The 26,246-nt window shown below is 42.4% G+C and overlaps 2 protein-coding genes and 1 pseudogene across 3 annotated transcripts; 2 read left to right on the plus strand and 1 right to left on the minus strand.

Annotated features, from left to right (window-relative positions):
- Nucleotides 1–265: 265 nt before the first annotated feature.
- On the plus strand, nucleotides 266–1,670 carry LOC127763886 (probable long-chain-alcohol O-fatty-acyltransferase 4; annotated as a pseudogene).
- A 1,297-nt stretch (nucleotides 1,671–2,967) lies between these two features.
- Nucleotides 2,968–14,417, minus strand: LOC127761280 (uncharacterized). Of its 2 annotated transcripts, none has more exons than XM_052285552.1 (5): nucleotides 13,878–14,417; nucleotides 13,656–13,776; nucleotides 11,542–11,817; nucleotides 11,231–11,296; nucleotides 2,968–3,316 (listed from the first exon to the last, which is right to left on the minus strand). In XM_052285552.1, exons 1-5 carry the CDS (start codon nucleotides 14,153–14,155, stop codon nucleotides 3,224–3,226), a joined length of 834 nt encoding a protein of 277 aa, XP_052141512.1. In that variant the 5' UTR covers nucleotides 14,156–14,417; the 3' UTR covers nucleotides 2,968–3,223. The 2 variants fall into 2 exon arrangements, with proteins under 2 accessions (XP_052141512.1, XP_052141511.1); XM_052285551.1 differs by lacking the exon at nucleotides 2,968–3,316 and adding an exon at nucleotides 10,330–11,046 and having other exon boundaries at nucleotides 13,878–14,414.
- A 4,443-nt stretch (nucleotides 14,418–18,860) lies between these two features.
- Nucleotides 18,861–23,579, plus strand: LOC127764815 (uncharacterized). The gene is made up of 6 exons (XM_052289737.1): nucleotides 18,861–19,319; nucleotides 19,426–19,576; nucleotides 20,654–20,914; nucleotides 21,589–21,670; nucleotides 22,327–22,520; nucleotides 23,010–23,579. Exons 1-6 carry the CDS (start codon nucleotides 19,027–19,029, stop codon nucleotides 23,319–23,321), a joined length of 1,293 nt encoding a protein of 430 aa, XP_052145697.1. The 5' UTR covers nucleotides 18,861–19,026; the 3' UTR covers nucleotides 23,322–23,579.
- The last annotated feature ends 2,667 nt before the right edge of the window (nucleotides 23,580–26,246 follow it).

Consider the following 26,246-nt stretch of genomic DNA (forward strand, 5'->3'; position numbering starts at 1 on the left):
GGTCTTGAAAAATAACATTGACCATTATTTTTATTATAATATATATAAAAGTGTTAACAGCTATATAATTTTATTAAAATATTTTTTAAGACTAATCTATACATGTAGTCATCATATTTGAAAGATAAATATTTTAAAAATGATTTATAATAAAAATTCTAAAGTTTAATCTCACCCTTATTTTGGAGAAGACTTCAATTGTGAAAACTCTACCCTCGTACTGACAAATTAATGGCACTACTCCAGTGCACTAGGAACAGTACACATGTGCGTGCATGCTCTGTTCTTATTTCGAGTGTCCTGCAGAAAACCTCGCACCCGACTATCCAAGCACAGAGGCCCCCGATACGAGTACACGACACGCCGTCATGCGCCACGCCGTGCCGCTGGCGACCACCGTCGCCATGCTGTACGCCCGCCTCGCCGCCTCCCTGACCGGCCCTGGCCCCCGCCGCCTCGCCGCGCTCCTCCCGGCGATGGCTCTCCTCCCCGTCCTCCCTCTCGCCCTCCCGTACTACAGCTACCGCGGCTTCTCCGCCTTCGTCTTCGTCTGGCTCGGCGAGTTCAAGCTCCTCCTCCTCGCCTTCGGCCACGGCCCGCTCCACCCGGCGCTCCGCCCTCTCCCGTTCGTCTTCACTGCCGCGCTCCCCGTCAAGCTCGTCGACGCCGCCGCGGCAGCAGCAGGCGCGTCGGCGTCGAGGCCACCGCCAGCTGCACCTGCAGCTACGTTCAAGTTCGTCGTCTCGTCCGCCATCAAGGTCGGCGCCATGGCGGCCATCGTCCGCGTCCTCCACGCCAAGGAGGAGATGCACCGCTACGCGGCGTTCTCCCTCAACGCCGTCTTCATGTACTGCTTCCTCGACGTCGTCCTGCCGGCCCTCGGAGCGGCGGGCGTGGCGCTGGGCATGGAGATGGAGCCGCAGTTCGACCGGCCGTACCTGTCGGCCTCGCTGCGGGACTTCTGGGGCCGGCGGTGGAACCTCGTGGCGTCGGCGGTGCTCCGCGCCGCCGTCTACGACCCCGTCAGGGCGCGCTCCGGCGACCCGGCGGCCGGCGTGCTCGCCGCGTTCCTCGTGTCGGGGCTGATGCACGAGGTGGTGATACTCTACCTGACCTCCCGGGCTCCCACGGGGCGCGTCACGGCGTTCTTCGCGCTCCACGGCGTGTGCGTCTGCGCCGAGCGGTGGTGGTGCGCGCGCCAGCACAAGCGCGAGGCGAGGCCGCAGCTGCCTCGCGCGGTGGCCGCGCCGCTCGTACTGGGTTTCGTCGCCGGCACGGCGTTCTGGCTGTTCTTCCCGGCGATCTACGGCGGCGGGATGGACGACCTGTACCTCGCGGAGATTGCAGGGTTTGCAGAAGGCCTCGGCCTTGGCGGAAGCTGGACAGGGGAAAACTAATTCTAATATGTCCCATTGTGTACATTTTTTCTTCAAATTCAATGCAAATAATTGTAAAATGGGACGTGGATACTATATGCAAGTATGCATTAGTAGTATATACATCGGTTTCAAAATATAGTAATTTCTAGCTATCTATCTGAATAAATTAGTCAGAAGTTGTTATATTTTAGAATAGAGTTTCAAGCAACACATACCAATGAGAAGTCCATAGAATTTTAGAGGGCAACTAACTAAAGATACTCCCTCCGTCCCCTAATATAAAGGATTTTGATATTTTATTTTGCACTGTTTGACCATTCGTCTTATTAAAAAAATTTAGAATTATTATTTATTTTAATTATGACTTACTTTATTATTCAAAGTACTTTCAGCACAACTTTTCTTTTTTTATATTTGCACAATTTTTTAAAATAAGACGAGTAGTTAAACAGTGCAAGCAGAATGTCAAAATCCCTTATATTAGGGGACGGAGGGAGTAAAATTTACCGCTAATGTTCTACCCAATCTACTGGTATAATAATTCCATAATAATAAAAAGATAGCTCGAAGAGGAGTTGTTAACTTCTGTGGAAGAATGTCTGCATTATAGATCCAAGATCACACAAGACAGATGTTTGGAGTTCAATGTTAACCTTAAAAGAGACGAATGTGATGTGAAGTACACATGTGACATGCCATCATTTTGAAGTTCAACGAATCCTGTGTTGGCCTCAACTTCTTGAGGATCAAACAAGTTCCATCCAACTGTATTGCAGAGGCGGAGAAAAGACTTGAAACAGAAAGATTTTTTTTTCCAATGTTCATATTATGATATGGTTAATACATCGCTGGCAAGACGTTCTAATGAGCTTATGCTATACTCCCTCCGTTCTAAAATATAAGGGATTTTCGATGTGTCATATCCACCCAAAATCCCTTGTATTTAGGACGGAGGGAGTACGACCTTTTCTTCCCAGCTCTATGCTCAAATGTAGGATTGGATGAATCTTGAGCTTGTGGACCGTGGGTAGTTCTTCCATGAAGTGGCTAGGATGCAGCAGAGTCAGATTGACTTCTGGTGATAAAATAGCAGTGGAGATGTAAAAAAAAGAAAAGAAAGCAAAACATCCATCAGATTCAGAAATCTAATCTTTTGGAACATCTAGATTATCGGATGTCAAACCAAAGCAACTTTTCTACTAGCTCAAAGAACTCTTCAAGCGGTACAGAAAATGAGAGGAAAGAATCAAGATAAACGATTCACAAGCAAAACTGTACCACAGAAAGGACAATTAACTTAATGAAGTGAGCGATGGCCGATGGACAAGGGCGCTCTGACGAATCAGATCTTGAGGAGTTCGCAACTGTTCAGACATCAGCATCAATTTGACGAGTTGATGAACTGATGGCACTCGCTGGAGCAGCATCCTTGGTAGACTATTCCTGGGAACATAGCAGCCCGCCAGCTCATCCTGTGGCCTGTAATATGCATAGCCGAGAATTGTGACGGGGGAAAACATTTGGAAAATTTTTTAAAGGAAAAATGGAGGAAGTTCACAGGATTTGAACCCAATAGGAAATTCTATCAGATTAGCACTAGCACCATGAATTCCATTTGATAGACAGTGTTGCATCAACTGCTACAAGAAGACATCCAGATACATCCTATACGGATCTATCATAAATATCTGTGAACAATCAAGCATTACATTTCAAAGAACGCAGCCGACTCAATGAGTGGCACACCATGAGATCAGTATGATTTCTATCTACAAAACATTATGCCACCTAGCTCTGCCTCTGGATATGCAGCGAGAGTTTCTTAACTTTGCAGCTCATCTTTCTTAGCTCATTGTTTCCGTTTGCTTGCTATCTTTGTGGCTTCTCTTCCGCTTCCTAACTCTCTTTCGCTTTGCCTCCCCATCAGCTTTGGGCCCCTGTAGGACACATGTTCTCATCAGTCCTTGTGTTGCATCAACATCAAACAGCTCTTCTAGACATGCTTTCCAACAACATAATAGATACTAATAATGGGCATGTTAACATCTAAATGCATGTTAAATGCATGTGGGCAACGTGAAAGGCTTGACAGAGTGGTGGCTAATCAGACAATTAAATCCGTGAAAGGCTTGACAGTGACAGAGTGGTGTCAAAAGTTTTCAGATGTGCAAGTAATCAATCCATGGGGATCAGCCTCATTTTGTTGGACCACACCTAACCCCTAACCCATAAACACTGTAACACACTGTGTTTTCGTCCTCGCTTCCCGCAAAAGATTCCAACCCGGTGTTAACAGCGACCGGACAACCATCCTTATAACCTGCTATCTGCCTTCTCAAACTAGGCACTATTATGTGAACAGTAACTCGCGATGCTACAGTACCCGAGAGCTACAACACCCAGCTGCTACAGGACGACAGTACTGGGCTGTCACACTGACCATAGGCCATTGGCGGTGTACACTGAAGGACTGGAGAGCAAGAACAAAAGATCACAGAAGCACACATTCGTTTGAGGCGCGTTGGTTGTTTGAGGAGGAATGTAGTACAGTTGTTAAAAATGCTTGGCAAGCTGCTACTATCTCAGGTCATAATTCTATTCATGACACACTGAGATATGTGGTGGGTGAGCTGAAGAATTGGGATCAAAATGTTCTGGGTGATATTGAAAAAAGAATCAAGATTTTAAAAAAGGAGTTGGAGGCTTGCCGTAGAAAACAAATTGCACAAAACTGTATTAACAGGGAGCATGTTTTAAGAGGCAAAATTGATCGATTAGAAGAGCAGAGGGACATGTACTGGAGGCAGAGGTCACATATTCAATGGCTTCAGAAAGGTGATCGAAATACTAAGTTTTTTCATGCTTTTGCTTCTGAACGTAAAAGGACTAACACCATTAAAAGACTGAAATGTGACGATGGATCTTGGGTGGAAGGTAAAAGCTTCTTATTCGACATGTGGCTAATTACTCCCTCCGTTTCACAATGTAAGTCATTCTAGCATTTCCCACATTCATATTGATGTTAATGAATCTAGACACATCAATATGAATGTGGGAAATGCTAGAATGACTTACATTGTGAAACAGAGGAAGTATTACTCAGCCTTATTTGCTTCACATGTAGGAACACCAGATTTCAGTTTTGTTGATTCTGTGGCTCTGTGCAACCAAGAGTTTCTCAAGCTATGAATGATAGACTCTTGAGTAATTTTATAAGAGAAGAAGTTAAGAAGGCACTACATCATATAGGGGATCTGAAAGCTCCAGGACCAGATGGTATGCCAGCTCTCTTTTTTAAGGAATTTTGGGATGTTATAGGAGAAAAGGTAGTGAATGAAGTACTGAGATTCCTAAATGGTGGAGACATGCCACAAGGTTGGAATGAAACAGATATTATCCTTATTCCAAAGGTTAAACAACCGACAAGTTTAGAAGATCTAAGGCTGATCAGTTTATGTAATGTTCTATACAAGCTGATTTCAAAAGTTTTAGCTAACCGACTGAAGAGTATTTTACCTTAAATCATTTCAATAAATCAAAGTGCTTTTGTGCTTGGAAGGCTAATCATGGACAATGTTCTTGTTGCTTATGAGGTTTCACATTATTTGAAAAACAAGCGTACAGGAAAAGATGGTTATGCTGCCATTAAGCTTGATATGAGCAAAGCTTATGATCGTGTAGAATGGAACTTTCTGAGGTATTTGATGCTGAAAATGGGATTTCATGTTAAGTGGGCGGATTTGATAATGAAATGTGTATCTATGGTAACTTATCGTGTCAAGATCAATGGGGAATATACTAATACAATCATGCCACACCGAGGTCCACGATAAGGTGATCCATTGTCCCCTTATTTATTTGTCATCTGTGCTGAAGCTTTCTCAGCAGCTTTAATACAGGCTGAAACACAAAAAAGAATACAGGGAGTGCGTGTGTGCAAAAATGCCCCAAGTTTAACACATCTGTTTTTTTTTTTTTTTGCAGATGACTCCCTATTGCTAATAAAGGCAAATAGATGTAATGCTGAAGTGGTGAAGGAAATTTTGAGGTTATATGAGAAATGCTCAGGACAGGTGATCAACAGGGATAAATCAACGGTAATGTTCAGTGCAAATACATCAGATAATATGAAACATAATTTCCTGAATTTGCTTGGTATACAAAGTGAGGCAATTAATGAAAAGTATCTAGGGCTGCCAGTTTATATAAGGAGATCAAAACCAAAAACCTTTCAATATCTCAAGGAGAAAGTTTGGAGAAGGATGCAAGGTTGGAAAGAGAGGATACTTTCAAAAGATGGAAAATAAATTCTCATTAAAGCTGTAGCACAAGTTGTGCCCATATATGCCATGTCTTGCTTTTATTTGGCAAAAGATTTATGTGATGACATTACAAGTATGATAGTGAGGTTCTGGTGGGCACAACAAGATCAAGATCATAAGATCCGTTGGTTGGGGAAAGAGAATTTACTGAAATCAAAGAAAAATGGGGGTATGGGTTTTAGAGATTTGTATGGTTTTAATTTGGCAATGCTATCTAGACAGGGTTGGCGTGTACTGCAGCTCCCGAAATCCATTTGTGCACAAATACTGAGAGCAAAATACTATCCGGATGGTGATTTGCTAAATGCAAAACCAAAGAAATTTATGTCGTACTCATGGAGAAGTATTCTTAAGGGCCTTCAACTGTTAAAGAAAGGAATAATATGGCGAGTAGGAGATGGCTTGAACATAAATATCTGGGATGATCCATGGTTGCCAAGAAAGAATTCCAGGTATGTCGAAACAGGGGAAATGATTTGGTATTAACAAAGGTGAATGAATTGATTGACCCTATCTCTGGACAATGGAATGAAACATTGGTGGATGGAATTTTTTGTCCAGAAGATGCTCAATGCATTAAGTGCATCCCAATTTGTGGCAATACGGAAGATTTTATTGCTTGGCATTATGATCTTGACATGATGCAGCAACAGCACGATGACCTGCAAGCATACTTCCGATTTCAGGGGTTCAATCCTTACCAAGGACCCTAAGCGAAAGCCAAGCTTGGAGGAGACATCTCTTCCCCCACTGAGATAACTTGTATCACCTTGCATATTTTCCTTTCCAATTGCATGTTTGCTTTCCAATTGCATTTTATAAACCTGAAAACAACATAAAAATTTGCAAAATAGAAAATACCAAAAAGATAGGATAGGTTTTATCATGCTAGGTAAGACAAACTAGTTCTCTTTGTTGAAATGATGAATAGTTGCTCTGCTTTATATCTCTTATATATGGGTTCATAGGTAAGTATTCTCTCAAAGATTTAAATATAAGTAGCCAACAATTATCTGGAATCTGAGGTAAATGAGCTGCATTTGCTAATCTGAGTTTAAGTTGTTGCGAGATATGAGATAGTAAATATGAGTTGCTTTGATCCTAGTCCAAGTTTGACTTGAATTTCGGATGCTTTATTTTTTAAAATGATAAATTTGGAAGTTCCTCATTTGATATAAATTCCTACCAGAGCCAAAAATGTGCCATCATTGATTAAACCATTTACATTTTGGTTATTTGCCATTCCATTTAACTTTGTCAAATTCTTGTGACTTGTGTAGATACTTCTCATGCTCTATGATCAAGATCATACACCCACATATATACACAAGCTAAACTCATACACTGGGAGCTAGCAATTATCCATTCCATCCCATTTCCATACTACCACCAAAATAAATTCTCCATGCTTTTATGTGCTTTCTTCTCCTAAAAAGAAAATTCTTTCTAAAAAGAAAAAAAAGAAGAAGAAGGGAGGGAAAGGCATGGTTATGAAAAAAAAAAAGTTATGCTCCCACAAGCATGAGCATGATGTTAAAAAAAAGAGAGAAAGGAGAAAATAACCATGCCCTCTCCTTATTAATAAAAGAAGGATTTTTGGGAGAAGGAAGTAAGCACAAAGGAGAATTATTTTCTTTATTTTTCTTCATATTCCATTTCCACCATATATCACACACACTTTGCACGATCTTGATCTTGAGTATGTTTAGTCCTCTATTTTAGTCTAAGTTTTTGACTTAGTAATAAATGTGAATGTAAGTATGCCATGTTTGATCCCTACAGAGCTCCACATATCAAACCTTAGAGTAGGAATCAAAAAGGCAATTTGGTGAGGAATTCATATGGATACAGTTAGAGAGACTGAGTGAATCATTTGAGGGACTTGGTTTTCTTTTGCAAAAATCATTTGAAAACTTTCGGAATAAAAGTTGAATAAAGATTAGGTGATTAGTACTCTAATTGATGTTCTATCTTTCAACCGCCCAAGGCAAAGAGAAGCAGTGCCTCGTGGGAATCAGGGGTAAGGGTAAGCCACCGTGCCAAAGATTATTTAATTTGAGAGAGAGTACATATACCTTGCACATGTATCTTTGAGATATACAGCATAGTAGCAACTCCTGATCAACATCCAAGTCTTTGTTCCCTTTTGTCCTTTACTTGGGACGAGCAAAGGTTCAAGCTTGGGGAGTTTTGTTGACGATCGTTAGCGATCAGTTTTGACCGTCAATATTACCAGAATAGAGGAGAACTAGTTATGCTTGCAATGCATATACATGTTAGAGTAATAATATTCCACTAGTATTTGGTTCACTAACCTTTTGCATAGAATAATCATTAAATAGAGAAGAATCGACATCAAATCAGACGATCGATCAATCGGATGATGTCGAGATCAGACTTATCAATGAGCGGGCCAAGGACGCAAAAATGACACGACTAATTGGGCCAAAGTCAGAAGTCTGTGGAGTGGAGAAGTCTAGGAGGCTACTAGCCAAATTATGGGCTAGTTGGGCCAGCCCCTGGTTCGGCCGAACCCCCCTCATCGCCGTTCTTCTGGACGGTGTAGATTGGCTCCCAATGACGGTTGGAGAGTATTTCCGACCATTCCAACCGTCACAACCATCATTGGGAGGCTATATTCTCTCCATATCAATACACACCTCAAGCAAGAGCTCTCTCAAGTTTAGTTTAGTGTTCTCAAACTAGTGGAATAGGAATAGAGTAGAAATCGGAGTCCGGAAGCCTCCGGAAGAGTTCGGGTATGGCTCTAGTAGCTCTCCTCTTATCTTTTGTAAGTTTTGTACTTTATTTAGAATACTCTTCTATATACATTTATGGTATTAAAATACTTTCCGAGTATATGAATGCCAACTTTACATTATGTTCGTGTTATACTGATTATACTACGAGGTGGTGATACTCTAACTGACCTCCCGGGCGCCCAAGGGGCGCGTCACAACGTTCTTCGTGCTCCACAGCGCGTGCGTTTGCGTCGGGCGGTGGTGGTGCGCGCGCCGGCGTGAGGCGAGGCCGCCGCTGCCGCGTGCGGTGGCCGCGCTGCTCGTGTTGGGGTTCGTCGCCGGCACAGAGTTCTGGCTGTTCTTCCCGGCGATCTACGGCGGCGGGATGGACGACCTTGTACCTCGCGGAGATTGCAGGGTTTGCAAAAGGCCTCGGCCTTGGCGGAAGCTGGACAGGGGAAAACGAATTCTAATATGTCCCTTCGTGTACAATTTTTTCTTAAAATTCAATGCAAATAATTGTAAATTGGGATGTGGATACTCTATGCAGGTAGGGGACATATCCGGTAAAAATGAGCTAAGTGTTGAAAACTCGTGAAAATCATACCTAAAAGTTTTGTAAATTCATGAAAAAAAATACTAGAGATAGGTGTAGATATGAAATACATTCTCACCAAATCTCAAGTTCAAACTCAACTTCGTTTAGGAGTAACAAAAAAGACAAATTACAAGTGAATAGTAACAGGACACTATTCACCTGAAATTTGTCTTTTTTGTTTCTCATAAACGAACTTGAGTTTGGAGTTGAGATTTGGTGAGACTGTATTTTATATCTACACCTATCTCTAGTATTTTTTTCATGAATTTACGAAACCTTTAGGTATGATTTTCACGAGTTTTCAACACTTAGCTCATTTTCACCGGATATGTCCTCATGCAAGTATGCACTATGCAGTAGTAGTATATACATCGGTTTCAAAATATAGTAATTTCAAGCTATGTATTTGGATAAATTAGTCAGAAGTTGTTATATTTTAGAACGTAGTTCCAATGAGAAGTCCGTAGAATTTTTAGGAGCAACTAACTGAAGATAAAATTTACTGCTATTATTCTACCCAATCTACTGGTATAATAATTCCATAATAATAAAAAGATAGCTCAAAGAGGAGTTGCTAACTTCTGTGGAAGAATGTCTGCATTATAGATCCAAGATCACATAAGAGAGATGTTTGGAGTTCAATGTTAACCTTAACAGAGACGAATGTGATGTGAAGTACAGATGTGACATGTCATCATTTTGAAGTTCAACGAATCCTATGTTGGCCTCAACTTCTTGAGGATCAAACAAGTTCCATCCAACTGTATTGCAGAGGCGGAGAAAAGACTTAACAGAAAGATTTTTTTTCCCAATGTTCATATCATGATATGGTTAATACATCGCTGGCAAGACGTTCTGACGAGCTTATGCTATAATCTCTCCGTCCCAAAATATAAGATATTTTGGGTGGATGCGACACATCCGAGTTCTACTCGGATCCACCTAAAATCCATTGTATTTTGGGACGGAGGGAGTACGACCTTTTCTTCCCAGCTCTATGCTCAAATGTACATTTGGATTGGATGAATCTTGAGCTTATGGACCGCGGGTAGCTCTTCATGAAGTGGATAGGATGCAGCAGAGTCAGATCGACTTCTGGTGATAAAATAGCAGTGGAGTTGTAAAAATAAATTAGAAAGCAAAACATCCATCAGATTCAGAAATCTAATCTTTTGGAACATCTAGATTATCGGATGCCAAACCAGAGCAACTTTTCTACTAGCTCAAAGAACTCTTCAAGCGGTACAGAATGAGGAAAGAAACAAGGAAAACGATTCACAAGCAAAACTGTACCACCGAAAGGACAATTAATTTAATGAATTACTGTACCACACTTAATGAATTACTGTACCACAGAAAGGACAATTAACTTAATGAATTGAGCGATGGACAAGGGCGCTTTGATAATTCAGATCTTGAGGAGTACACAACTGTTTAGACATCAGCATCAATTTGACGATCAGCACCAATTTGACAAGTTGATGAACTGATGGCACTCGCTGGAGCAGCATCCTTGGTAGACTATTCCTGGGAGCATAGCTGCCAGCCAGCCCATCCTGTGGCCTGTAATATGCATAACCGAGAATTGAGACAGGGGAAAACATTTGGAAAATTTTCAAAGGAAAAATGGAGGAATTTCACAGGATTTGAACCCAATAGGAAATTCTATCACCATGAATTCCATTTGATAGACAGTGTTGCATCAACTGCTACAAGAAGACATCCAGATACATCCTATACGGATCTATCATAAATATCTGTGAACAATCAAGCATTACAATTCAAAGAACGCAGCCGACTCAATGAGTGGCACACCATGAGATCAGTATGATTTCTATCTTCAAAACATTGTGCCACCTAGCTCTGCCTCCGGATATGCAGCGAGAGTTTCTTAACTTTGCAGCTCATCTTTCTTAGCTCATTGTTTCCGTTTGCTTGCTATCTTTGTGGCTTCTCTTCCGCTTCCTAACTCTCTTTCGCTTTGCCTCCCCATCAGCTTTGGGCCCCTGTAGGACACATGTTCTCATCAGTCCTTGTGTTGCATCAACAGCAAACAGCTCTTCTAGACATGCTTTTCCAACAACATAATAGATACTAATAATGGGCATGTTAATCTGAAAGTAACAGTTTTAGGTATTATTACGTACAACTACTGAGAGAAAAACAACAGTGATATAAAATGAAAATTACCTGATTTTGAGCAGCTGACAATTGGGGCTTTGGTTTCTTTTTCTTACAGGAGAGTGGGTTTGGTCCCTGCAGAAATGACAAGCAATAAAAATTACTTACGGAAGCGGAACTGTTGTAGCGAACTTTCTTTCCACACTATTATGGATAGTCAAATAATGGGAAAAATTGGATTCAATTGTCAAGCGGTCCTATCGAAAATAGGATTGACTATGGAGTAAGGCTGATGATGCCAACTAGATCATACGTATTGTTGCGCTTGCGTATACATCTAATACATCAGAAGCCAGAAGAAAATAACAGAAAATATTAACCTTTGGTCTTTTCTTCTTAAATTTGCTTTTGTCGGCCACCCCAAGTGCATTTTCTACAAGAGAACTGATAGGCCTTCTGTTCTTTTCATCATCACTTGCGTTTTCACTGGCAGCCGCCTTTCCATCCGATGGAACCTTCAGTAGCTTCTGATATTCTGATTTACCCATATGCAGACGCTTCTCCTCGTCCAACTGAGCAAATTTACGTTGCTGCACAGAGGGTTGTTCAATGAACAAGGAGCTCTTCAGACCATATATCACAGGAACACCAGGAACCTGCATCCAGTCAAAACACACATGAACACATAAACTGATTCAAGAGAATATGTAATGGCAACATGTACATTATTGTGCACCCTCCGTTCCATAGTGTAAGGCGTTTTGGGTTTGTCCTAAGTCAAACTTCTTTATGTTTGATCAACTTTATAGAAAAAAGTTGCAGTACTTCCAACATAAAACAGATATACTACAAAAAATATATATTCAAATGTGGATTTAATGAAACTAATTTGGTATTGAAGACATTGCTATGTATTTTTTAAAAACTTGGTCAAACGTGATGAAGTTTGGCCCTGTTTAGTTCCCAAAACAAAAAATTTTCACCTATCACATCAAATGTTTAGACACATGCATGGAGTATTAAATGTGGGAAAAAAACCAATTACACAGTTTGCGTGTAAATTGCGAGACGAATCTTTTAAGCCTAATTGCGCCATGATTTGACAATGTGGTGCTACAGTAAACATTTGCTAATGACGGATTAATTAGGCTTAATAAATTCGTCTCGCAGTTTCCTGGCAGAATCTGTAATTTGTTTTGTCATTAGACAATGTTTAATACTTCAAATGTGTGTCCGTATATCCGATGTGACACCCCAAAACAAAAATTTTTGCCAACTAAACCGGGCCACTGACTGTCCCTGTCAGGGGCGGGCGCAGCTATGATTCAAGGGTATTCAGATGTATGGCCAAGAATTTTACACAAAAAATAGGTATATATACTATATATTTCGTATATGAATTCAAACAAATAAAAAAGAGCCTCAAATACCCAATAAGCAAGCAAACTAGTTTTCTTGGGCTTGCTTCATCCTCCCTCCTCATTCACCCATTAGCCCAAATGTATTGGGCCCAAATTCCCCACTTCCCTCCCCCTCTCCAGCTCTCCTCTCCCCTACCCACTTCCAGCCTCACCCATCAATCTCACGCATCCCATTCCCTCAGTCTCCCCTAACCCTAGCCGACGGCCGGTCGGCGCAGGCGCACAGCCTCGCGGACGCTGGGTGGCCGGTGGCTGGACGGCGGTGGCGCGGGCGCGCAAGTGGCCAAACACGCAGCGGCGATGCTCGGGCGCAAGCGTAGGCATGGCATGGCGGCAAGATGGCAACGGCAGCGCGGGGCAACCAAACAGGCTCGTGGTGTCGGTGCCGCATTGGCGAGCTGACGACGTAGGCACCAGGCAGGCAGCATCGCAGCTCGCATGGACCAAGAGGCAGGGACGCTGGGATTTGGGAGCCTGGGATGTTAGTACTTCACTGATTTCATTTTTTGTTCTGCACTTCTACTTTTCTAGTATTCTACTAATTGTTCACTGAGTACTTGGAAGTTGATTCATCATAATTGCTAACTTGCAGACTTGATTTAAGTAACTAGTTAGGCGCATGTAGGGGAATAGTAAGTAGGATTTGTAAGATTACATATCATTTTACCATTTTCAAAATATCAAGAATTGAAAAGTTCATCTCTAAATTGAAAGATTTCTTATCATTTTACCATTTTCTATTCTTTTGTGTGTACTTCATCCAATTACTACTTACATATGTGCTATATATTATAAAATTATATCAATATACGAACTTATGTGTATTTTGTGTTATATATGCTATATATTATATAATTACTGGTGTGTTATATTATATACATCATTTATTAGGCTCTTGGGTGTAGGAAATTTTTTTACCCTACTCCTATTTCGAATACACAAGTTCTAAATCCTGGGCCCGCCACTGACTCCCTGTCCAGATGCTTTTGCATAACATAATTAAGGTGATAATTCTTAAATTACTCTGAAACAGCGTGTTGGCACGAGCACGAAAGGGTAGTGAATTTCCATACCTCCCGTAGCTTTGCACGGAGATCAGAATCCTGGGTGGCAACAAAGAAGTGTTCGGGATTCTTTTCACCTATCAGTGACAGAACACAATCCACTGCACTGACTACTTTGTCATGCTCACACCTGAACCCACAAACAAAAATTTCCAATGGAACAAAACCCTCATTGCCTCATAAGAGAAAAAAAAAAACCATCGTTAGAAGTAGAAGTGTGCTACTACTTACTTGGCCGTGGCGAGCAGGGCGGCGGCGTCGAAGGCGTCGGCGTGGGACTTGCCGAGGCGCCTGAGCTCGGCGAGGACGCACTTGGAGGTGAAGAGGGGAGGGGGCCTGGAGGCGGAGAGGAGGGACTGGAGGGCGTCGTCGGCGGGGAGGAGGCTGTGGCTGAGGAGGTGGTGGACGAAGGTGCCGTCGACGAGCACCCTGTAGGGCTCGCGGAAGCCGAAGCAGGTGGCGTAGAACCTGACCACCTTGCGGTTCTTGGACCGCCTCTTCACCCTCATCCTTCTCGCGTCTCCCTCGCGGGCGGCGGCGGCGGCGGCGGCGAAGGGCGGCGCTAGTGGCACGAGGCAGGGAAGGATGGGAGGGGGCTCGGTCGCCTCGCCGGCGCGGGAGGGGCGGACAACGACGTCGCGGTTCAAGGTAAAGGTGGCAGGCGCAGCGCGACGTCGGCGTGGAGGTCGAAGAGTCGAGCGGCGCCGGCGGTCTGTGACGGTGGAGGTTGTGCTTGAAGGAGTTAGGGTTGATGGATTTGGGCTTTGATGGGCCTGGATTGAATTGGTTGGTTCCTTCGCGCTGGAAGGGGTTTTCCCTTGGAAAAGGTGCACTTAAGGCCCCTCATTCTGTGGACGAGCTACAAAATCATCCTTGAACCCAAAAAATACTCTATAACATATCCCTTATCTTATAAAACCGGATCACTTTGGGTCCTAAGTTAGTACTGTTCCCGATTTTGGGTGACGTGGTGGCTGAGTCAATGTGAAACCCACCTATCATACTCACAAAAATCATTGCCTTTTCTCCTCACTCTCTCCCTCACTCAACGGGTGTCCTCGGCGCCGGCCCAGTCGATGTTGCGGGAGATTAGGTGCCATGGCGAGGAGGAACACATGGCTCTTGTCGTAGCCATCGCCATCCCCACACACAACCAGCAACAGGTGTTGCCACGTCGGCTCCGACGCAAACATGATGAGCGAGTGGATGGCGCAGTAGGTGATCTCCTGAGAAGGCCGGGAGTGGTTGCCAATGAGGTGGCCGAGGAGCGCTGGCGGCGCGGTAAGAAAGCTGTACCAGGCTCCGGGCACAAATAGGGCGCTCTGTTGGGTAGCGATGTCACAGTAGGTGACATAGCAGTCGCAATCGTGCTTGTTGTTGGGGCACTAGACTTGGACGAGCGGGCCACAACCGTCGACGAGTGCCCTCCCTACCCCCACGGACCCTAACGACAACGTCAACAAGGTGGACAAGATGGTAGGCGAGGCTCAGGGTGGCAAGGTGAAGCGAGAGGACGGGTGTGCTTGGCGCCAGCCCCATTGGTGTCATGAGATACAAGGCACCATCGAGAGGAGAAGGCCAGGGGCAGGCGGAGCCACGGAGGCGGCGAAGCCCGTCTTCGGAGAAGCTCTGTCGAGCTCCAGTGCAGAGTGGCACCCATCTTGAGGAGGAGCAGCGAGGGCCCCTCCTTGCCCCCACGAACCCAACAACGGCATCGGCAAGGCGAACAAGAAGGGAGCTTCTCCAATCAAGGTCCCCTCCAGCTACACCACTGGCGTCAACACCACCTTCTACATAAGTACTCATCGTCTTCGTGTTCATTTCATAAGTCAATTTGTATTGCTGTCCATCACTACCCACTCGTCACCCAAGGTGGCCAGATCTTCCCCGACCGCTAGATGTGAGATGCCTCTGATTGGGCCACTGACGGCGAGCGCTTCAAGTCCGACTACTGCTACCATATGTTCGTCTCGTGCTATAGAGACCTCAAGATCGCTGGCTGTGAGGTTGACGCGTCGGCGAGCTGTCACCTGGTGCCGGCATCGCTGTCGGGCGGCACCAGGCTGAGTGCGCAATAGAACGACACCATGAGCTAGACACAACATATACTAATGGAGCTCGACATAGCTTCTCAGAAGACGGGCTTCGCCGCCTCCACCCGCTGTTGGCATTATCTTCTCCATGGCGCCTCGTCTCCCGCAACACCGACAGGGCCAGTGCCGAGCATGCCCGCTTGTGCGGACTCGTGCTGTGGATGGTGGGTGGAGCGGGAGAGATTGGGGACTCATGAAGAGGATTTTTTTTTTGTGAGTATGACATATGGGTACCATACTGATTCAGCCACCATGTCACCTAAAAATGGAAGCAATACTGTCTTAGAACTCAAAATGATCTGATTTTGTAAGGCAAGGAAGGCGTTATATCTTTCTTTTTTTTTCTTTTAGGGATGATTTTGTAACTCGGCAGTAAACTGAGGAACCTGAGGTGAACTTTTTTCCTTCTCCCTTCGGGCATGATACTAGGCCGTGATGGGCTGGGAGCCTGGGACGTTTTTACTGCCAAAGTGGACCTATTGGGCCACTATCCTATGATAGTGGGATAAAAAATTGGACTGGATTTAGGCCGTGTTCTTTTCTAACAGAGATGCATGCTTTCTATTACCAAGCTTTTCTAATTGCTGAGCGATATGTTCCGTGCAAAAATTTTCTATATTAAAGTTACTCCAAAATATTAAATAAATCTAATTTTTAAGTTTATAATAATTAAAACTTAATTAATCATACACTAATAACTTTCTTATCATGGATGGCCTTATTTAATCTTTATCTTCATTAGTACGAATAGGTTTTTATAACTTTGTGACATGCCTTTACTACTATGTTATGGGTTCCTAGCGCTTGTACCTTTTTCATAGAAAAAATAGATATAATATTTTAGGGGTGACTATAAAAACTTATCAAAATTTCTAATGCCAAATCTCGATAACAGTAAATCAAACATCAACTACACCTGCGGGTAGGTCTTAAATATCAGCAATAGCTATTATAGACACGGTACTACAGAGAACGACATTATTCTCCCGCTATTAAGGATTTGGGGTTTAGATTTCATTGATTGGTTTGTTTACTTGAAACAAGGTGCATGAAAAATCATGCTATTACATTCTACAATGATATGGCTCCTCAACACATGTAAGCATAAAGTTGATCCAACCATTTAGAAAACATCCTCTTACATACAAGCGTTATCATAACTCTTCCATAAATAGTTAGTCCCATCACATCTAACAAATAAAACCATTTTTTAAGTACATAACAAAATATCACCAGCAAGTAACTTTAGAACTGGATTTTTCACATTTTGGTCCTTTTGAAAAACTTATTTCACAAATAGAACTCTAAAAAACTTATTCTAGAAATGGTCCTTTTTGGGACGCCAGAGTGGTTGGTGCCGTCCCTCTTTTGAAAAACTTATTTCACAAATAGAACTCTAAAAAACTTATTCTAGAAATGGTCCTTTTTGGGACGCCAGAGTGGTTGGCGCCGTCCCCCTTTTGAAAAACTTATTTCACAAATAGAACTCTGAAAAAACTTATTCCACAAATGGTCCTTTTTGGGACGCCAGAGTGGCTGGCGCCGTCCTCCTGCCACCGTGGCACTCGCGAACCGACGTGGCAGGAAGAGGGCGCCAGCCATGCTGGCGCCGCCCCCCCCCCCCACCCCTCGCCTCCATCCCTATTTCTCTGTATGGAGTTGCAACAGTGTCATTTTTGTTTTATTTTTTCGAATATTTTTTCACACTTAAGATCACGATACAACCAACCATAAAAAATATAAACTCGAACTACCACTTAGCTAAGTCTGAAAATAGCTAGCATACCACTTAGTCTACTTTGCACCTTCACTAAAATTAGACTATAACTCCTTTAGTAAAACCCTTTGCATAACTCCTTTAGTAATACCCTTTGATCAGCATGTTACACATAATGCACTCTATCACTATATGAAATCACTTAATCTAATTCAAAATATAGCCAAATGAAATGATAGCCATAAGTTAAACAATACAGAGAGATACAATTTTTTTATTTTTATTTCATTTTTTTTGATATTTTTTCACACTTAGGAGAACATAGGAACCAACCATATAAAAATAAACTCAAACGGATAAAATATGTGACTTGTAGAATTTTCCAAAACTCTACAGGAACGGAAAAAAATATGTCATTTATTAAAATAGGCGTAACTTTCTCATACGGACTCGGAATCAGGCAAATAATATATTCACGGACATCTACAGAAAAAGTTACATCCGATTCTCCATGGCTTCGCCGGGTTCGGCGATATTAAAACCTCTGAATTCCGCTTGCAAGATTGTGTTTTCGAGGAGAGAAGTTTTTCGGTAAAGTTTTCGAAAATTCCACAGGCCACATATTTTGTCCGTTTAAGTTTATTTTTTATATGGTTGGTTCTTGTGAGTTCCTAAGTGTAAAAAAAATATCAAAAAAATAAAATAAAAAAAATTGCACATCTCTCTCCTCTGTACTAGTTCGGAGAGAGATGAGAGGAGAAAAAAAAATTCTACAAGTCACATATTACGTCCATTTGAGTTCGTTTTTTCTATGGCTGGTTCTTATGTGTCCCTAAGCGTGAAAAAAATAAAAGAAAAATAAAAAAATTCGGGGGGGGGGGGGCGCCAGCCACTCTGGCGTGCTCCCCCTAGCCACCTCAGCATCGCCCCGCCACGTCGGCAGGGGGACGACTGGCGCCGTCTAGTTGAACGACGGCGCCAGCCACTCTGGCGCCCCAAAAAGGATCATTTCTGGGATAAGTTTTTCCAGGGATCTATTTGCGAAATAAGTTTTTTTTAAAGGACCAAAAAGTGAAAAATCCAGAACTTCAGAAACTATTTTATAAGCTTGACTACGATGGATGATCCCAAGAGCTTGTAGCACGCCATAATTTCATAAGCAAAGGATAATGATCACGAATGAATATACGTATATTGACAACTAAAAATTCCCGGCCCATGTATATCTTTTGAAAACTTCCACTAAATCAATCTACACCATTACCTCTTTTTAGAGAAACATCCCAGACGCGAGAAAAACACTGCTCACAGAAATAGTGAGCGTTATCCTATAATTACGTCGCAGCCCACACTCCCAGAAATTCCAAATGCCCCCATTTTCTTCGGTTCCATCGCTTCGCCTCCTCCTCTTTTTCTTTTTCTTTTTTTTTTTTCTCTCGCCCATCCATCGTCTCCTTTTTCCTCGCTTTCTCCCCCGCCACGAAAGGAACCAACCCTCCTCCGCAGCCCAACAAAGCGCCCGCGGCGGTCGCTCGCGGATCAACGCGGTTCACACGCACGCAGGGCTAACATGGCGGGGGCGACGGATTCCACGCCGATGGCCGCGGGGCGCGCCGTGCCGCCGCCGCCGGAGGCCGCCGCCCCGCGGCTCCTCCTCCTCGGCGGCGGCGCCGAGCTCTGGCGGCCCGTCGCCCGCGGCGGCGGGTGGGCCACCGCCGCGGCGCTCCTCCTGCTCCTCGCCTCCCACCTCTCCGTCCTCCTCCTCCGCCGCCTCCGCCTCCGACCTGCTGACGCCGTCTCCTCCTCCGCCGCCGCCGCCGCCGCCGTCGTCACCGCGGACTCCGCCCCAGGCTCCGCCGCAGGGTTTGGTCCCCTCCGCTCCTTGGCCCTCTCGCGCGGGGTTTTTTTTTTTTTTGAGCGAGAATGTGATTTGATCAGGGTTTGCTCCGTGGGGGTGTGGATTTCGCAGGATGGATGGCCTTGTGACGGAGGGCGATCTGCGGGAGCTGGTGGGCAACCTCGGGGTGGCCGCGCGTGAGCCGGAGAGGGAGGGGTGGCAGCAGGTGGTCGCCAAAGGGAACGATGACGTCTCCTACAGGGTGTGGTGCGACAAGCCCATGGTAGCTCTATCTCCTCCTGTTCTTGTTGAATCCATTGATCTTGTTTTATATTGTTGCGGGTCACTGGAAATGTTTTATTGTTTTATATTGTTGCTGGTCAATGGAAATGTTCTAATGATCTGCTTCTTATCGTAAGGCGGATTGTGAATTTACTCTACCTACTTGTGTCCATGCGATTTACTAGCTGCGAAAGGCCACAACTAATGCTTACTGTATGGGTAGTTCATACTTCATAGTGCAAGAGTACAAGTCGATCGAGAAAATTAAGATTGTAGGTATTAGAATAATTCAACCCCATCCACCCTGCCTTAATGCTTTAAAAGTGGATGCGTAGTTGTAGGGTGTCATTTGATATCACTGTTTGGAGCTAATTTTGGTATCACCTTCTCAATATCCCTTGGTCTATTCCCCTAATGGGCTTAAATTTTTATGGGACGGTGGGAGCATGCCAACTCTGTGGGTGAGATCTTAGAACCACACTAGAATTATTGATATTGGTTTATGTGTGCTCTAGGTACTTGATCATGATTTTTTTGGTTAAGAACTGACAAAAGAAACTAAAGCTATTTAGGCTCTGTTTGCAAGAACATGTTCCCAACCCAAACAGTAAAAACGGAACATGGAGCGGTCCATTAGCACGTGATTAATTAAGTATTTGTTAATTTTTTTTTGTTCAAAAATGGATCAATATGATTTTTGAAGCAACTTTTGTATAGAAACTTTTTGTAAAAAACACACTGTTTATCAGTTTGAAAAGCGTGCGCGCGGAAAACGAAAGTATGGAGTTGGGAACCAGCTTTTGCAAACAAAGCCTTAATACTTTAGAATTCAAAATAGTTGGGGGATTAATTACTGATCAGCTGATGCAGTCTACGTGAAGTTACCTAGGGTTTAGGAATTTTCGCTGGGTTCTGCCATGATTGGATTTTGATGCCTGGTCTCATTTTGTGATGCTATTTCCATGATGTCCTTTGACCCATTACATTTTTGGGAACATCACAATTCCCAAGATTATATTTGCTTGCTCAAGTTTAACAATTCAGGTTCTTTATGTAACAGTTATATTCCCCTATGCAGGAAGGCCCTCCTAGATATCTTAGTGTGACAACATATGAGAGATGCTCAACAGAGCTATTGAGGGACTTTTACATGGATAATGAGTATAGAATGGAGTGGGATAACACTGTGATAAAGCATGAGCAGCTACAGTTTGATGAAAATAGTGGAATAGAGATAGGGCGTACAATCAAGAAGTTTCCGCTCTTAACACCAAGGGAGTACATATTGGCATGGCGAGTTTGGGAAGGAAATGACAAGTCTTTCTACTGTTTGGTGAAGGTTAGTCACATCTCTCTCTCCATCCTTTCTCGTCATTAAATTCTCAACTGTTTAAAAGCGATATTTTTTTTGCGAGGTAAAAGTGTGATATACTTTGGTGTCATTGTTTTGGCTTTTGTACTTATGCAGTAATGTAAACATTGTAGATTATTCGTTCAGTAATGTACTTATATAAGGTCTAAGCTTTCGGTAATGCTCATGGAGTCAGTTGCAGAAGAAACCAATGATGCCACAATTGTTGATTGTGCCCTAACTACATCTTCAATTCTAATATGAAATTCAAGTTGAATTGGTTTTGATCCTATGCTTGACATTTTTAAATGAACTAAGGACCTGTTTAGGATGTGGGAATTTCACCTATTGTGGGAAGTAAACTGCTCCCTGTAGAATTCCTGCATTCTGCATTGTAAACAAACAGCCTAAAACACCACTGATATAGCCGAGAATACACAAATTCTAGGGATAATGCACTGTACACGCCCAATTTGAGAAAATACAAAATCAGTTGAAATCTAATTGAATATACAACCTTAGAATGAACTCACCAATTTCACACGAGTATTTCATATGCAATTTTGATGACATTAACCTTATCCCCATTATCTTATTTTCTTTGACCACTCAGTCATTTTTTACAATTTGTTCTGTTGTTGCCAATTTGTTAACCTGGACAGGAATGTGAGCATCCTGTTGCACCAAGACAGCGGAAATTTGTTCGAGTGCAACTTTTGAGATCAGGATGGTGCATTAGGAAAAGTAAGTCAACTCTAATATTCATAGAAGGCCTTCTTTTTGCGGTCCTTATTGAGTTTAGAATGACCTATCTTGTTTCAGTGGTATGTATTGCGTCGATATAATTTCTAAAAAATATGCATAGAATAACTTCAAATGATCTAATTGTTTGGTAATGCTTTACCAGCCTCTAGTATCTACAGTATATATTTTATACTTTAATATTTAGATTGAAATGCAGTTGGATGAATTTGTTAGCTGATAAGAATGAAAGGCTTGTAATTTTTGTTTCTGCATCCATGAGTTAATACACTAATAGTTCTGTTGTACTTGTTAACCAAACAGAATGGGAAGAGTTCTACTGAAGCTATAAGCAGGCTGTGTATCAACTGAAAATAAAACAAATATTCTTTTTAAGTGTTTTTATTTTTGAAGAATAAATACCATTGTCACACATTTCTTCTCCTTGCCATCAATTTTCTTTATGACCTTGAATATGCAACTGAAAGTTGAGCCATTATGACATGCCATTTTTGCTAGCTTATCTCGACTCTCAATTTTCTTTGTTATAATTATGATCAAAAGGCATCTATAAATTGTTATTTTCTGGGGATGTATCTCATATATGTTCAACTACTTTTAAATTTGATGTTGCTTATATGCTTTATGTTACTTTACAGTCCCTGGAAGGGATGCATGCCGAATTACAGTGCTGCATCATGAAGACAACGGCATGAACATAGAGATGGCAAAACTGGCATTTGCCAAGGGCATTTGGAATTACATTTGTAAAATGAACAGTGCACTACGTCGCTATCCTCAACGTAACATTTCATCAATATCAATTCTGACCATGCAAAGACTTACCAAGAAGGTAAATAGTCTTGACCTATTGACCAATCTGTGGTTGATATTTCTTTAGGAATTGGTCTATTTATGTTCCTATAAGCATGAATCTGTTTTTGTTAAAAATCATATGTACAGTGTGTGTCCAGTTTATTTTATTTGTTTTATGTATACAATCTTTTAGGTTTGAGGATAATGATTATATTTTTTGAATTTAGAATATATGTTATAGCCAGTCGAGATCATAAATTCATACAATAATTTATGTGCTTATGTTGTATGCTAGCCTACTGAAGCCTACCATGTCTTGTAGATTGTCTGTCCTTTACTTTTGTTCACAAATTACAGCTACTGAAATAGGCAATGATAATCTTTCTGGAGATAGAATCTGTTTTTTAAAGTTTGAATTATGTAGTATGTACCCCCCACAAACCTGTGAACGGTTTACTGTCCTATTATTTCGAATTATGGCCATTTTATGGTTCATGCTCTGATGACGCTTGTTTTTGCACATCAGTTTCCTCAGGCCTTGGAGACTGATGTAGATGCAAATCATCATCCTCAAGGGAATACAAGAGCAAATGTTGTTCCTTCACATTTTGCAAGAACTTCATCACGCCAACAGCCAGGGAAGAAGTCATCTCGGGCAACGATTGCAAGTGGACTTCTGCTTATCGGAAGCATTGTTTGTCTATCCCGAGGCCGATCTAACCTTGGGGCCCAGCTTGCAATGGCATTCTTCTTGAAGAAGGCGTTCAAACAAGATAAAGGATCGAGCTCGCAGAGGAGCATAAGTAGAGCTGATGTGACTGAACCCAGGCACTTGTAATAGTATTGGTTAACCTTGGAGACGTTTTACTTTGACCTTTTCTTCCTCTTTCTTGAGAAAAAGTGGGAATATCGTTTGCTTGATAAGGCATATCTGTACACAGCATGACGGATTATGTAAATAATAGGTTTGTAGTTGTCTGTGTTTGCCAATGAGTACTTCTGTGGAGTACTACATCGTCTCACTGTAGAAATCGGGTACCTGAGAATATTAATGTATGAAAGTTAATTTTGGAGCAAAAGAGTTCTGATTGAAGAAGGTGACTGCAAGATATGTTTGGATGGAATGCTGCAAGGATTGTTATAGACATTTCCAAAACTGTACCCCTCATCTCAAGGTAAACCGTAGCCTCAGGCTGGGTCCGCTGGGATGCAATTTACTTTCCGATTTACCGCATGATACCGACCCCAGCGGTAGGCGGTTTTTGTATTTCGAACAAGTTCGGTCCAATTTATTAAGTTGGGATTTATACTAGACAACTGACGGCTAACAAAAAAAATTCAGCCGACTGTCAGCTAGTCAGTCCCTATTAAGTTTATGAAAAAACCTTTTGAAAATTTGATCGAAACCTGCTTTCGCCTACGTTGAAACCTTAAAATTTGACGGTTTTGGACTGCCGTCGGAAACATGAACAAACCAGGTGCCGCTCTCGTGCTGCAGGCAGAGTGGCGGGTACTGGTGCCCATTGGAATAATTGAAAATTGAAAACTGAAATTATAAAAAAATATATTTTTTTTCAATGTCAAGCATAAGGTAGTATATTAATGTATTTTATCTGCCGGATCTACGAGGAAAAAATGAATTAGTCATGCAAGAGGTTTGAATCAAATATAGTATTAATTTTGAAACCACTTTTCGATCTGATTAGGAAAGCAAAACCGCCTGCTCGCTGCACTTCTGTACTTGTATGTGTCGACTTTGGTAGCATTGTTTATCAATTTGAGTAAGGATGATCTGCAATAAAGGGGCAACTATCTACGAACTACGGGACACACACAATCAACAACTTGTGTGATTGATCAATTACACTCATGTGAGCTTCGGTGGGTCTTCAAACTCATCCTCGGTTCCACTGTGTGTCCATTGGTAGCTATCCATGATTATGTGGTCTAGCATTAATTATCTCTCAAGTCTGCCACCTCTTGCTTGTTGAAGTATCTCGTGTTCTAATGTAGTGCAGTAAGCTATGTGTAGTTTTAACCCTGAGGTCCCGTGTTTAATCCTAACACGCTCACAATTTTTTCAATTTTTTCTTAAAAGAATGTTTGGAGACACGTATCTCCCTCCAAACAGTGGCGAGGCCACATGGGTTCACCATAGGGTGTGCCGGGGAGGGCCTGGCACCCCTCATCCTCCGATCCTCCCCCCTCCTCCCCCCTCCCCTCCCTAGATAAATAATTAATAGATGCAAGAGTATATATCGGTAGCTAGCAACTCACTAACTGGGAGTATGGATATGTGTAGCTGAATGCGTATGCATAGCTCTAGCTGGGAGCATAGATCAGCAACTCACTAAAACTCCCGCAAGCAGCTAGGTGAAGCTTTTGATGTGATGTGACAAATTAACAGGATGGAGTCTTCAAATTAAAGAAGTAATTGAGATGTTTTGTAGTGCATCAAATCTCAGTGCTAGACTGCTAGTATAGAACTACTTTCTCCGTTTCACAATGTAAGTCATTCTATCATTTCCCATATTTATATTTATGGTAATGAATCTAGATAGATATATATGTCTAGATTCATTAACATCAATATGAATGTGGGAATACTAGAATGACTTACATTGTGAAACGGAGGGAGTACATAAATTGTGTTTAACTCTCTCTTGCATGATTCAATTATGTAATTCTTAGGTTGCATTCGATTCAGCGATTGGAAGTATATTTCTAACGGCAGCATATGATTAATTAGGTATTAATTATTAGAAACTTATAAAATATATTAAGAAACTTATATAAAAAACTTTCCTACAAACAATTTATTTAACCGTTTAGGTAGTACCTCATGAAAAACCGAGAAGTTGTCCAAAACAACTCAGCCTTACTAAAGAAGTGGATGGATGGAGATAAACCGCCTAGACGTCCACACAAGATCGATTGCGAGGACACCATTCTGTAGGGGGGTGAAAACTGATCATGCATACAACACGTTGTTCACCAAGCAGCCAATAAGCTTTCTTTTGGATACATTGACCTTATGGTTGGCCCCCCTAATACCTAAATCCTGGCTTCGCCGCTGCCTCCAAATCTCCTTTTTTTTTTTAAGTATCCTCGTGATCTGAAAGAGAGACTGTCATGTAAACGTGGTAGATGCTGATCATTCCCAAAGCTGCCTCACAATCCCACTCCTATGCATTGCACATACGACCTACGGGCATCCAGTGCCACACCTATCTTATGTGGAAATACACACCAACAAACAAATGTAAGCATTGGGTAAATACTTGATAGCCCTGCATCATTATCTATCAAACCGAGAAAGGCATGTACCTCACATTAGAGAATGTCACAATGCTGTTCTCCTTCACTCTACTAAAACTTGAGTTCTTTTGACTCTCCAGCACCTCCACGGCTCCACATTATTCTTGGCTTATAACTAGAGGTTGCTGCTCTCCTCATCACCCAGGTAATTTACAATGGAGAAACATTGGCATGCATAGGAATTGGAATTCTTGCAGCAGAGAAGGTGAAGCCACATGGTTTTGCCTTTATGGCAGCAGAGTACTCCTACGTTTCTTTGTGCTGTGCTAGCATGTGCCTTGGTGAGGATCGAGATCTACGATGTTTAGCAGTCGCAGTGCAGCCGATGGATAAAAAACTGACGGCTCAGATGGTAAGAAAGTATTGTTCATAAAATATTGTGGCAAACTTACACTGTAGCGGTTACTGTAGCATCGATGGTGCAACGGGATGGTAGAGCGAATCC

Source organism: Oryza glaberrima, chromosome 2, assembly GCF_000147395.1.
Source record: "Oryza glaberrima chromosome 2, OglaRS2, whole genome shotgun sequence".
In the NCBI taxonomy this organism is placed as follows: Eukaryota; Viridiplantae; Streptophyta; class Magnoliopsida; order Poales; family Poaceae; genus Oryza; species Oryza glaberrima.